The 13,786-nt window shown below is 45.4% G+C and overlaps 1 protein-coding gene across 3 annotated transcripts in view; it reads right to left on the bottom strand.

Moving 5' to 3' along the window:
* MAPKAP1 (MAPK associated protein 1) overlaps positions 1-13,786 on the bottom strand; it is a 236,410-nt gene that overhangs the window by 22,910 nt on the left and 199,714 nt on the right. For all 3 annotated transcript variants that reach the window (XM_068964854.1, XM_068964864.1, XM_068964872.1), the window contains one exon: positions 6,109-6,246. In XM_068964854.1, coding sequence (XP_068820955.1) covers positions 6,109-6,246 — 138 coding nt within the window. The remainder of the gene's footprint in view (positions 1-6,108; positions 6,247-13,786) is intronic.

Raw genomic sequence — 13,786 nt, 5'->3', positions numbered from 1 at the left:
GTGTGTGTGTGTGTCTGTCTGTCTGTTAGAGTTACTCCTGTCAAGTAGGGAGACAAGAAATCAGGTGGTCAGAGGATTCAATGTATGAGCTGCAACGTGCCCAAGTTGATTTTAGTAACAAAACCAGAGTCCTTTTGCCAGTCTCCTCACTTGCCTTTATTGGGAGAAAGGGTGGGGGCTGTACACACAGATGCGCGTGTGTGCAGACATGCATACACACACACACACACACGAGGCGTGCAGCTTCACAAACCAAGTAACAAAATTAGTGAGAACAAATGAAGAGGTTCCTTTCTGCACCGTACTGTCTTCTAAGCAGACCATAATAATCCCTTTTGGAGAGAATGCTAGTGTCCCAAGGTCAAGTTCAGGGAAACTAGCATCTGGTTGGATCAAGAGCAGCTCTAAGCTGGGGCTCAGGTGGAGTGCAGAGGCAGGGTTCCAGACTCCCCCATGGAAAGCTTTCCAGAAACAGACACTTGGCTTTATTTACAAAAACCTGAAGGTCAGTCTGCCTGGGCCCTCAGACTGATTTTTCTTTTTTAAGGATGGTGAAGGGTTTGTTTGATGACTGCTTTTACTCCCCCATAAAGCCTCCTTGGAGCTCTGTTTGCAAATCTTTGAACACTCCTTAATACTGCTCTTTCACCATGGGTTGATAAACCCATTAAGAACATATAAGTGAAGGCTTATAATCTATGAAAACTGGATAGTGAATTAAACCATCAGATACTTTTAGGTTTAAATGAAGACTACATAACAGCAGTTCAGCCATCAATTGGGCTATCACTTCGAGCCAGTATGAATTCTGCTGGAAAAGCTATTTTCGTGCAGATGTGGAATTCAGTGGGAAAGACTGACTCGTGTACCAACATCAATCAAAATGTCGACTTCCCTGGCAGCTCTCAACAGTCAGGCAGGTTCAAAGGTCACAGGATAAAGAAAAAGCCAAGCTCTGGTTCAGCTCTAATATCTCCTCGGTAGAAGTCTTGCAAAAGTACCCCCTTCTGTATTAGCCCGGCTTTCATTAATCTTCTTGCCATCTTCTTTAACTAGTCATGCAGAACCGCTCGATAGCAAGACGTATAATGGGGAAGGCCCTGTGCCTATTACGGCGTTAACATTCTCTTAAGCCCCAGTGCAACAATGGAACGGGGAGGCAGAGGAAATCTGCAACGGCAGGGTGCAGTGCAGGCAATTCAATTATAGCCAGGGCTTACCTATGTACTCCTGACCTATAAAACACAAGAGGCCTTTGTGTCTAACTGGCTCGGCCATTAATGTTGCTGAAGATCACAACAATGCTGATCTTTCCTATTTAAGCTAAATCAATGTGGACAAATCATTATTCAGTAGCTTTAATTTAATTAGTAAATTAAATACACTACTTTACAGATCTTGTCAAGTACTTATGAAAAGAAAGATTCATTTAAGTGGGAGGTCACCAATAGACCCAGTGAATTTAACTCAAAACCTTAACTGAATCTCAGCTCAAATATACAGCAGGTTCTATTCACCAGGGCTTAACAGCCTCCTGCAGTTTGGTTAACTCACAGTCTCAAAGAGTTCCTGCCCTGGATCCAAACAGTGGTTTGAACCACTGCCCCCGTGCCCCCCAACCAAAAAAACCCCAAACAATCCCCCCACCACCCCTCAACACAACCAGCATCCACGGAATCTGATTTCCTTTAAATTATACTATTGCAAGAGAACGTAATCAGGTTACTTCTATTATGTTGCTTCCTTAAGATTTTATATCATCTATACTTAATTGAGATACAGAGCTCTTTTCAGCTATAAAGACGACAGCTACTTTATTAAAGTTTAAATCTGATTTCTTAATGATAGGCTGCTTCCTTTAAAGACTCTAAACCTGCACAACCTTCTTATATGATAAAACCAGACGTGGCATCCTTGAGTCTGGTACTTTATTTAAATACAGCTTCAGAGTCCCTGATGGGTGCTAATTTCACAGAAAGGGTCCTTGCTTTTGTTTCACTGTTGAAATTTGAAACCAGGACTTAAAAAGAGCTCCCACCACATTTAAAGCCTATGTCTAGACCTTATAAGGATGGAGAATTATTTCTGAGACAATTCAACTGTGGTTTTTTTCTGTTGGAAACATTCTTCTATACGGTGTATACAAATCTTTGTTCAGTTAAAATGAATTCACATTAATTCATCTTTGAGAGGTCAGTGATATCCTTCAAAACAGCAAAAGATACCCTAAGGAGTGGCAAAATCTGACTTAGACATCACTGATTTGAATAATAATAGCGGCAAACAGCATTTTTTTAAATCCAGAAAGGCAGAATTTATTCTTAATTTCTCAGGGCTGTGGACACACTGCTCCTTTCAACTAATTTTTGTTAAGAGTCCATATTTACATGTACATTTTTTTTTTAAGGCATGTATCTATTTAGTGATTAAGTTCCAAGTCTTAAACACTCACAGGGACAGAGCAATGAATCATCCCTGTGAGAACACGGCCAAAGAGGGAGAAGTTAGGGAAGGAGAGCGCCATAGCATGGCTGTTTATGGAGCAGGGCTTCAGAGCCCGGGTCTTTCTGATGCCACAGTGTATGTAATTACGTGTTTCACTGCAGGCGCTCTTAATGCTCAGTCCCTTTGCCAAGTCAGCTATTCTCATACATTTTGGATTCGGCATCAATTAAACTTGAGTTGTGTTCTTTATGACGACCAAATTAATGGTTTGACAGCAGCTTTCTCAATAAACACTGCAAACTGGCCATATTCGAAGGTTTTAAAACACCATTTCTTTTCTGTTCAAAATTCTGACAAACATGTCTCAAGTAAGACTGGGGACAACTTCATTATCCTCCAAACACTTACTGCCTTTTTGTAAAGAGGGTTGTTTAATAACACGTCTGCTCTGTTTTCACAACTAAATTATTCCAGTTGGTCACACGTTCCAGTCTTCGGCAAGACACTTGTGTTATAAGAGATAAAAACATGAAAAAGGAAATATATTGCAGAAATCAAAAAACCTTATCTACTTCTAGACTCTCTCTCTTTGCCATAATTCATTCAAGAAGGCCCCAAGAATAATTTTTGATGTAAACTCAGCTACAAACATACATCACTATGCTGATAAAAATCACAGGCTAAACTTATGAAATATAGTGACTTTCATTTCTTTAGTGCCGTTAAAATAACTTTTTTCTAAGGTTCAACAGACACAGAAGATAAAAAAGGGTTACCATTAATCCTTTAAAAAAAAAAAAAGCAGCAGCAGCCCCATAGATTAATTCTGTGGTCTGATGATGGTTTTGAAGATGAACTTTTTAGATTAAGTCAATGAATTAATTTGATGGAGATACTGGAAATCATAAAACAGTAACAGCATCAAGCTGATTCACTGAATACACCTTTGTTTGGACACTTTACAATATAAATGTCGTTGAATAACTCTGGTTTCTAAACTGTGGCCTCATTAAGTTCTATTTCACGACAGTAAACACTCACCAAGAACAACCCTGAAGGTGCTGAGCTAGGGGACAAGGTTATGGAAACCAGTCTCTGGTCTGTGAGTTCAGCATGGAGATGAGGGTAGGAGAGAGGGTCAGACCTCAAACACACACAGTGTATGTGAGGTGCTTTACCAGGGGTGTGTGCAAACGCCAGGGGGCAGAATTACAGAAAAAGTCTTGACACTGGGAGCTGGATCTTGACAAATGAGGGGGCCATGTGTGAGGAAACGGAGGTGTCCATAAATGAGAGAAAGGGTCAGGTTGGAGCGTATTCCAGGCAGAGGGGAGAGCAGAAGCACAAAATCCCACGTGTGATTGTGTGCTGGTAGTTCAAAGAGACCACAGTCCAAATTCAGGACGGGAAATTATGGGCCACTAGCCTGAAATAGTCAATGTCTGAATTTCATTTTGTGAACCTGCAACTTTCAAATATATATATATATATATATATATTAAAAACAGCAAAATCCTTTTTATCAATTGACTTTTTCAAGTGCAGAATCCACAAACTGGTTGTAGTTAAATGCAGAATCCTTTGGGTGAAGGGGAAGCCTCATGCCCAACTCTGCCCTACATACACACACCCATACATATACACACAAACACACAGACACACACATAGGCCCTGGCAGTTCCCCGAGAACCCAGAGTTTTAAGGGACATGGTTTGAAAGTGCTGTGATGGAGACAAGGATTCAGGAAGTGTTTTACTGGGGCAGGCAGTGTACCTCTCTGCTCACAAAGGGTCACAGTTGTAGAGTGAGAGGGGGAACCTCTAACAAGACCTACACGCGCAGGTTTTACACAGAAACATCCAGTAGGTCTGAGCATACGACAGAGACTCTCCTGCTGGGCTGTCAGTACTGAAATGGCGGGGCCCAGCTCTGCTCTGGACCCCTAAGACTTTGGAACTTGGCCTCACCCTCAGAGATGTGTGAGAAGTACTTCTCGGCTGAGTGGCCTCAAGAGGCCACAGGAGGGTGTGGCTGTCCATCTCTGCTTTATTCCCTACGGGGCTGGGCGTGTTACATCCGTTACCTTCTGATGCCTGAAGCCCAGCCCGGCTCGCACAGTGTCTTGGTAGGAATATAAGGGAAATCTGAATCCTGTTTCTAGCTCTTTCCCTAACCTTTCCACTCCAGCATATCCCCCTATGTAACATGTAAGTGGACTGCCTCTCATTTCTCAGAGACGTGGCGCATTTATAAAATGTTACTTTTCAAAGCATCTTGAGTTCTTGGGAAGAAAGACGCTAGAATGATGACATCTTTATTGGCTGACTAGCTCGAGGGAGAGGGATTAGGAAAAAGATGTTTGTCTAAAGGAGGAGGGAATCTGGCGGTCTTTGGGCAAGGGCCCCAGAGCAGCAGGCGGTTTTTCACCACTCCTTCTGGCAGCCATGCTGTCTCTGCAGGCCCCCGAGGCCTCACTGGGACGACAGGACGGTGGGACGGTGCGGGGGTCGGGGTGAGCATGGCCTTCCTCCTTTCCCTGAACCACTAGGGTCCCCCTTCCTGCTCAGCTGTAGGCTATGGAGCTGAAAGGAGGAGACCATGTAGCACGGCTGGATTCAACAAAACAATTACACACCCCCGCATAAACGAGGCCAGGTGGGATCCAGGCCCAGGTTTTGTTCTTTAGGCCCCTTGTTTAGTCGGTTTCATCTCAAAAACTGGAGCCACATTACAGACACTTGCTGGCCTTTAGATTTCTTACTGTTCCCTGTATTTGTTCCCAATTTAGCAGACACTGGAATCAAGGAGACTAACACAAATTGGGTGCTCCAAGTAACTGAGTTGGAAGCTACGCTACTGGGGTGCGTGCTGGGTGGCAACATTCTAAACAGGCTCTGAAGGCGAGAACCAGCAAATCAACAAATCCTTTCTTCCATGGAGGAGTATCAGTGTGATCTGTGTCCTTTCTGTCTTTTCATGGGACTGAAGTCCTAAAAATGATTAATCTAAAGGCTATCCTCAATTACTGAACTGCAAAAATATATATGCTACAATATACACTTGGACCGTATCAACTTTGGTAATTTAACCAGAGGCGTGCCAGCCCAGCAGTGATCTCTTCCACAGCACCAGGCGGGGGTTTAATTACGAGCTGGTAGGTCATGCAGCTGCCAATAATCTGGAGGGTGTTGACACCTCTGGCATGATGGATATCTAAATCTAGTCTTCAGCTGCCACGGGAAATTCTCCAGCTTCCCTCGATCTGGCCAGGAAGGCAGGCAGGTCCGGGTCTGACTGGTCCAGCCCCCCAAACAGGCAGAGGAAGGGAGCATAAAGTGAAATGAGGGCTCTGGGGAGTGCAGATTCCTGGCAGGAAGCTGCCCCCAGCCCCCAGTCCCCATTGGGGGTGGCGGTGGGGGGGCACTGAGGTCAGGAGCCGCTGTGAGCGCCTCTACTGCCATCAAGACTGAGCGGAAGAGGGACCCGTGTCAGGCTCTCGGTACCACAACACAATCCCATTTGATTAAAAGAAATTTCTGGTAATGAATTAAAGAGACCCAAGGAAAAAAGGACACGGTGACAATATATTCTCCTGGCACCCAGCACACAGAGGGGAAGCGGGGGGGAGAGAGAAAGGAGACATAAATAAAAGGCACTACTCACTGGGGCTTTTTTCCTCTGCAAGGTCACAGGCACAGAGCAGGTCAGAATCGATCGAGATGGGCTTCTGCTTAATCCAGAACTTGGTGCTGGCTTTCTGACTCGTGACAGGGTCTATCTCCACTTTGTCTCCAGAGATACCTGTAAGGCCAAGGGGAGGACAGAAGAGAAGCCACGAGAAGTATGAGGTGTAAGTGATTTCAGTGAAATCATCTGACCTGTTTTGTAAATCCTAAACTGAACGAGCATGAACTCTCTCTAGGGCTTCGGGGAATGCCATGGGCTTCTTAAGACAGATGTAAGGAGACTCCAAATGGCACGGAGAAGCCGCCTGTCTGGCCTCCTGGGTGAGTGAGCCGGGGTCGGGGTGGGGAGAGGGACAGCAGCCAAAATCCATATACGTAGGTATGATGAAGCCTTCCTTCTTGGAAAAGATATAATATAAAGCTTACCTACGTATCGTTAGTGAAATACACTGTAAGGTAAGGTTCATCTAAACAATTCTCATCAGTGGTCTCTGCTGTGTTTTGTTGTAGAAGATCTGGGTTGGGCAGGCAGAGCTGTCAACTCACCTATGCCTAAGCAGTCAGGCTACCAATGAAGAGCTTCTGACCTGGAAAAATCTTCCACACCAAACACAGGAAAAGTTTCTCTCTCACTGAAGAACTCTCTGACACTAAGCAACTGTCCACAGCATATTTAAAGGAAGTCACAGGAGGACCACAAGGTGCTTCATGTAAAACCTTCCAAGCGCACGGCTTCAGGCTGTGGAGGCACTGCTCTTCCACTAAGGGTATGCACTTTATCCAACAAAGGCTTTCTAACAGGGAACCAGAATGTTAACTATGGGGACTTCAGCTTTCATTTTCAGAGCCCTGAGAGACATAACGCACTGCGCAGCGACCGGGAGCAAAGCTGTCGGGAGAACCGTGACAGCGCCAGGGAGGCAGGGTGTCCTGGGACCACCTTGGAAACCAGAGCCACGCTCTCCTGGATCTCCGAGCAGACGGTGCCCAGCCTGACACACAACATCTAGTCTAGAAGCTCTCGTTTCCCTTTTACTGAAAACTGAGGAATCTGTTCATGAAGTGAAACGAAACCCTTCAATATCCTTCCAGAGTGGGCCCCAGAAGGAATCTTAAAAGTAATTAATTTTTAAGCCACAGTTTCAAGGTCAGGGTCAAAGTGAGAACAAGCAAAATGAAGATATAAGAAACCGTTAAAATCACCGCATCTACATTCTGTAACAGAAAAGACAACCAGAGTTAACATACTTCATCCTATGGATCACGCTCAGGAATTTTAAACTATCACGTGAGAAAACTTGGTAGGCCAAAAGATAAGGCAGATAAAATAGCTACATTAAAAAACAAAAACCAAGAGACCACAATGACCAGTCGGACCACATTTAAAATTAAAAAAGAACAGAAACACAAAATCCTAGAGATGAGCTGTGCTATGCACTCCACTCGTCTCCATTTTATTTTATGAATAAAGAAATCCCAGATAGCAGCCAGACAAAGGCAGGAGGCTGGAGAGACTACAGCACCGTGTCACCTGCCGTATCTGAAGGAGACCCTGCAGTTCAGCTGCTTAACCCCAGTCATTACCGTGTGGTCTTAGGAAAAGATGAACAATTGGTATTTTTTTAATTAATCGAATGCCGGAATTTGTCATTAGGCATCTTTCAGGAGTGCCATATTTCAATTAGGCATAATGTCATCAGCCCAATTGACTCTGGACGTTCAGGTCTAGATGATTTCAGGAGGGTGAGAATGTATCAGGAGACTGATTTTATTACATTTCACTTAAAATAGATTATGACTACCCAGTCACATTCTTCCCTCCAATTTGGTCATTAATTGTTAAAGATCTGGACATTCTACAGTTCCCTGAAAGAAGAAAAGTACTTACACCATGATTGTTGGTTGTAAGTGGCTCCCCCCTCCCTACCTTCCTCTGCTTCTTATTTTGACATTTATAAAAGTCAAAACGAGCAGAGCAAAATAAATGTGCGTATCTCTTCTGCCCCACATTCCTTTCTCAGAAAGGGAGGGGGACGATCGTCATCAGAGAGACACGGCTTTAAAATTTTGTTCTACGGCCCTGCAACTCCTGAAGCCGTAGTCAGTCAATATTGTTAATGTAGCTTGTTAATTTGATAGGATTTGTCAGGTAACTCCACTGGAAAATTATATAAAACTGTTCCAGATGAAAAGATGATAGTGACATGAATTAAAGTGATAGAACAATAGTGGAATATAAACCAGAAATGACACCCAAAGTGGCTGTTGATTTATTGCCGTACTGAGTTTGGTTCTGGGCTCCCATGTATATTAGTGCTACAAATCTGGGTCCATTTAGCAGAGGGATGCGCATACATACATCACCAGCTCCTGCTCCAAGCCAAGGTCACTCCCCATTGCATCAATCTTTTCAACAGAGCCTACTTCACAAAGCAGGACTTTTGTAACCATCTCAGATGTAACAGACTCTCATCCTCTTTCATCTTTCTTTTATCATGTAAAGTACACTTTAACTTCTATGATTTTTATCTGCAAATTGTTCCTGTAGAGTTCATCCATTATGGGCTGTATCTTAGCATCAGTAGCCTAAGCTCTGTTCCACCACGAGAACACTTTCCCAAACACACCCTTTCCTGGGGTTAGTGTGCAGTCACCATTCACCAAGGGGAACCCCCAAGTCTGCGGTTTGGGGATGAAGATGTGGGAGTTGAATGCATTAGGATCAAGACAGGCAGGCAGGTGGAACACCACTGAAACAAGCGGTGTATTTCAAAACAGCTGCGTGGAAATCAGATTTTTTCTGAATCAAATCACATTTTCCCAGTGACTCCTAGTTTCAGAGATACTTTATCTTCATTTTGGATTGATCTGTAATTGGCAGGGGCTCCCAACACTTTAGTTTTAACTTTCTCTGCCCTGCAGGCTTTCAGTCAAGCAGTTAATGATCTGTGAAACACTTGCCTGCCTAGAGGAGTCACTATTTAAAGAAGCCTGTAGGGGAATCTCTCCTGATGGGAAAAATCCTTTTCTACATTAAATAATCTCCCCCTCCTTGAGATGTGTGTGAGGTCTGGCTTCTTAAAGCGGGGCACACGGCCTCACAGGACCCTGCTCGCTCCTGCCGGACAAGCGGCAGCACCATCAGAGCCCACTTTACTGAGCACACCCAGCCTCCACTGTGGAATTCAGCCTGAAGCAAACAGACCTCTCGGGCCCCGGCCTGGAGCTGAAAGGACAAGGCAGCCTGGTGGAGAGGAGAGCAGTTTGGAGGCTGGTGCTACAGGCCAGGTCGGGGGTAAAGGGTGGTGAGGCATTAACTGGCACCAACTCTGTGCCAGAAAGGGTAGGAACCCCTCGTGTGCACTGATGCCAATCTCACAACCACCGGATGAGGTCGGTTCCTGTGTTTCCCTCTACTTTATAGATGAGGAACTTGAAACCATGGGGAGGAGACGTAACTTGCCCAAGTTCACACAGCTGCTAAGGGGCAGAGCCAGAATGGGAAGAAAGCCAGGTAACCTGGTTCCAGAGCGTGTCCTCTCAGCCCCAGCATTATTCCCCCAGAACTGTGCGAGGTGCTGTAACCCGTGCTAGGAGAGGGGAAGGCGCTGGTCTAAGGCTGGGGAGGGTTTAAGTGGGAAAGTCGTGTTCATACCCAGAGCCATCCGGGTCCCGAGTGTGGGACTTACCCCATTGCTCCTCACCCAGTCTTTAGTCTTCTCTCTCCATTTTCACCAAGGAACAAATAATATTCAAATGTGCCAATAAATCGGAGAAGGCAATGGCAACCCACTCCAGTGTTCTTGTCTGGAGAATCCCAGGGACGGGGGAGCCTGGTGGGCTGCCGTCTATGGGTTCGCAGAGTCGGACATGACTGAAGTGACTTAGCAGCAGCAGCCAATAAATGCACACCTTTAATTCTGTTCATATGTGGCAAACTGAAGCATGAAGTTCTATCAGTATTCTGTTCAATCGCGGAGCATGGTTCTGATTTCCTCGGCTGAAGTTTTTGTGTCAAGTCTCTGAAGAAAGGGCTTCCTTGGTGGCTCTGCTGGTAAAGAATCTGCCTGCACTGCAGGAGACCCAGGTTCAATTCCTGGGTCGGGAAGATCCTCTGGAGCAGGAAATGCCAACCCACTCCAGTATTCTTGTCTGGAGAATCTCATGGACAGAGGAACCTGGCGGGCCACAGTCCATGGGGTCACACAGAGTCAGTCGGACATAACTGAGTGACTAACAATTTCACTTTCTTCTGAAGGAAAGGCAGAGGCACTCCTTGAAGTGTCGTTTATGCATGATTAACAGGCAATTCAAATGATAAATATATGCCCAAGAAAAGAAGGGAAAGCTGGTTTCTATTAAGTTTACATTTCTCTAACTTACATGGCCAACAACAGAGGACTAGTTAAGACAACCATGTCGGAATACAATGCAACCATGAAAAACTGTATAAAAAAAGCTCTGATTTGGAAAAATTCTTATGATGCTAGGTGAAAAGGACACGGAAAATATTTATAGAAAAGAGGTCAAAAGGATCTGCTTCATTGGTTAAGTCAACTCTGGCCAGTGGAAATTTCACCAAAATAAAAACAAACATCATTTTAAAAGTTGACTTTTTTGGTGGGGGTTGGTTTCTACTTTAGAATTCAGAAAGTGAAAGTGAAGTCGTTCAGTCGTGTCCAACTCTTTGCGACCCCATGGACGGTAGCCTACCAGGCTCCACGGTTCATGGGATTTTCCAGGCAAGAATACTGGAGTGGGCTCCTGTTTCCTTCTCCAGGGGATCCTCCCAACCCAGGGATAGAACCCGGTCTCCTGCATTGCAGACAGACGCTTTACTGTCTGAGCCACCTAATTTTTAAAACATGAGAGGAGAGGAGTATGTTAAATTCTATAACTGGTAATGATGAGGAGTGATCCTAAATTGGAGACGACCTCCCCCGAGCAGTCCTCTGCTAGCCACAGGGCTGCAAACGCGGGCGCCACTCTGACCGACGGTGCCTGGGAGGCTCAACTCCAGCAGGCTCGGCCAGTGAGGAGGAAGACAGGACGCAGGCTGGCCCGAAGCAGCTAGGGCTGGCCCCTTCCCTCGGAAACAAGGGAGGCCATTTGTCTCCTTTACCAGCTCTCTTCCCCAACCCACTTATCCAAAGCCATCCGTCATGACCTTTTCATGTTCCCACTTCTGACAGCTTCCAGATACAGTGAGTCAAACTTCACTGGGAGCAAACTATCACACCAACTGTCAAAGCAGAAAACACTGCCTGATTGCTGTCCTACATCAACACCAGCGTATAAATCCTTCCTTAACAAGACAGCTCAAAATAAACAAAAATGCAACTCTAACGTATATACAACTCTCTGGGGAGACGATTTGTCCAAGGCCTTAGAGTTATCGCCAGGAGACCTGTGTCTGTTTTAGCTAACTGAAAGATTTCCCTAAGAGGAAATTAGCCCTATGTGTTACTTCTGCTAACACAGACTGGGCACCTACCCTGGACAACCTTTGTGCTGGGTCCTTCCATGTGTAGCAACTTATCACAAGCTCAGCCTATCTCTACCAGGAAGGCAGGAGCAGCCCAGTTTGTATTTCAAGGCAGTGGCATAGAGGTTACGGACAGGGAACTCTGGAGTCAGACATTCCTGATCCTGACTTTGGGGATCAGCTTCCCTATTTTCTAATGCTGTGATTTTGGGAAACTTGCTAAAAACTGGCAATAATAGAATCCACCTCATGGGCTTGTTATAAGGATTGAATGAAATAAGACTTGTAAAAGTGTCAGCAATAGTGCTTAATCCATAGCTAGTGGCCTTCCCTAGTGGCTCAGATGGTAAAGAATCTGCTTGCAATGCACAAGATATCGGTTTGATCCCTGGGTCGGGAAGACTCCCTGGAGAAGGGAATGGCTACCCACTCCAGTATTCTTGCCTGGAGAATCCCATGGGCAGAGGAACCTGGTGGGCTACAGTCCTTGGGGTTGCAAAGAGCGACTGAGCTTGGGCTTGGGCAAGACTGAGCAATTCACATACACAGGGACACCTGCTACTGCTTCTCATGACTGCTGTTATCTGGAGTCAGGCACTAGGCTAAGGGGTGTGACACAGATCAAGAGGTGATGGTCAGGACAATGAGTGTGAGCTTGGAGAGTCACGGGAGGGGTATGAACAAGGGACCTGGCAGGCTCTAGTCTGGGGTGAGGGTGGGGGGTGATTCTCTTGGGGAGCCACTCTATACCGCAGTATGAGAAGCACCAGGATCCAGAATGACTGTCCAATTTCGGAGACCAATGCTCTCAACCCCATGAATCCTGGCAATAGCCTCCTATCCCCAAGAGGGCAAACTTCTTCCTGGCAACCTTCAAGAGTTCAATTCAAAATCAGGAAGAATATTTTCACACCTGAAGTTGTGGAAACCCTGGTGATAGGGAACCTCTGCCCTGCATGGTCTCCAGGTCATTAATCTGGAGATCTTGGTCTGCTGATGTTATCCTGGGCAAAGTGGCAGTCTCCCTTGGTGAGCCTGAGCTTCCTCCCTTGTAAAATGGGGAAACAGTACCAACTTCCAGGGTATCATGAAGGTAGAATGGCCTAAGCATATAGAAAAGAACAGAGTGCCTGGGACATTATAAGGGCTCAACTGGTATCAGAATTACTACTAAAAATGACCGTGGAAAGGAGAAATGACATACTTGCCCAGGGTGACTCATGTTAGTAAGCAGCGACGTCAGGGCTGAAGCCCGGGACTATGGGACTGAGTCCATGTGTTCTGACCCCTAAGCTGTTCCCTACCGTCCCAGAGGGGCATGCGTGACTCTTAGAAGGCACAGCCCCACTCAGGGCACGCTTAAAATGCCCTTCCAAGAAGCTGAAACACAGTTTGGCAAAAATTAGGGCATTTAACATTCCACACCTCAGTGTATTTCCCGAGTTACTGTTTATTTGCTCAGACATCATGAGGTGTGGTTCATTCATCAATTTCCTACAACCGTGAGTCTGAGACTACAAAAGCCCCACCACTGTTAAATCCCCGAGTCGCTTTTCACACAGTTCCGCAATCCTCTTGTCTTCCGGTTACCTATAGCCTGTGAAAGCCTGGAAAAGCCCCCTGGGAGAGCCACTGAACAACTCCTTGCCAGAGTGGATTTTGCTAAATCTATATAGCAATCGATAGCATCCACAGAGCAGGCAGGGAAGTCTTTGAAACTTTTCTGAATTTACACACAGGATCAGATACACAGGCTGTTTGGGCTTAATGAGACCTGAGAGATCACCCAGTCCGGGACTTTCATTCTCCATACAAAGAAACTGAGGCTCAGGGCTAGGATATGCCTTGTCTGATGTCACCCATTAATGACAGAGCTACAACATAATTCATATCCCCAAACAAATAAGCTGGGGCTTAAAAAGACCCAGTATATCTCACTATGCACTTTTATAATGATCAAATGCATTGCAGTATAAAATGCACAGTCTCCGACAATTTATCAGGGATCCAAAATGAGATCAGTAGAACCTTACATTCTTGAGATCAAGTGGATCACCGGTTCTGTTAAGTGGATAAACATCCCCAAACCACCTGGGATCCAGAGCTAAATGCGGCCAATTTCAGTGTATGATCAGTTAGAGACTTGGGGACAAGTCTGCTATACTTGACG

This window comes from Capricornis sumatraensis, chromosome 1 (genome assembly GCF_032405125.1).
Source record: "Capricornis sumatraensis isolate serow.1 chromosome 1, serow.2, whole genome shotgun sequence".
NCBI lineage: Eukaryota > Metazoa > Chordata > Mammalia > Artiodactyla > Bovidae > Capricornis > Capricornis sumatraensis.
The sequence above is the reverse complement of the archived record's forward strand: the minus strand, read 5'-3'. Positions and strand labels throughout refer to the sequence as shown.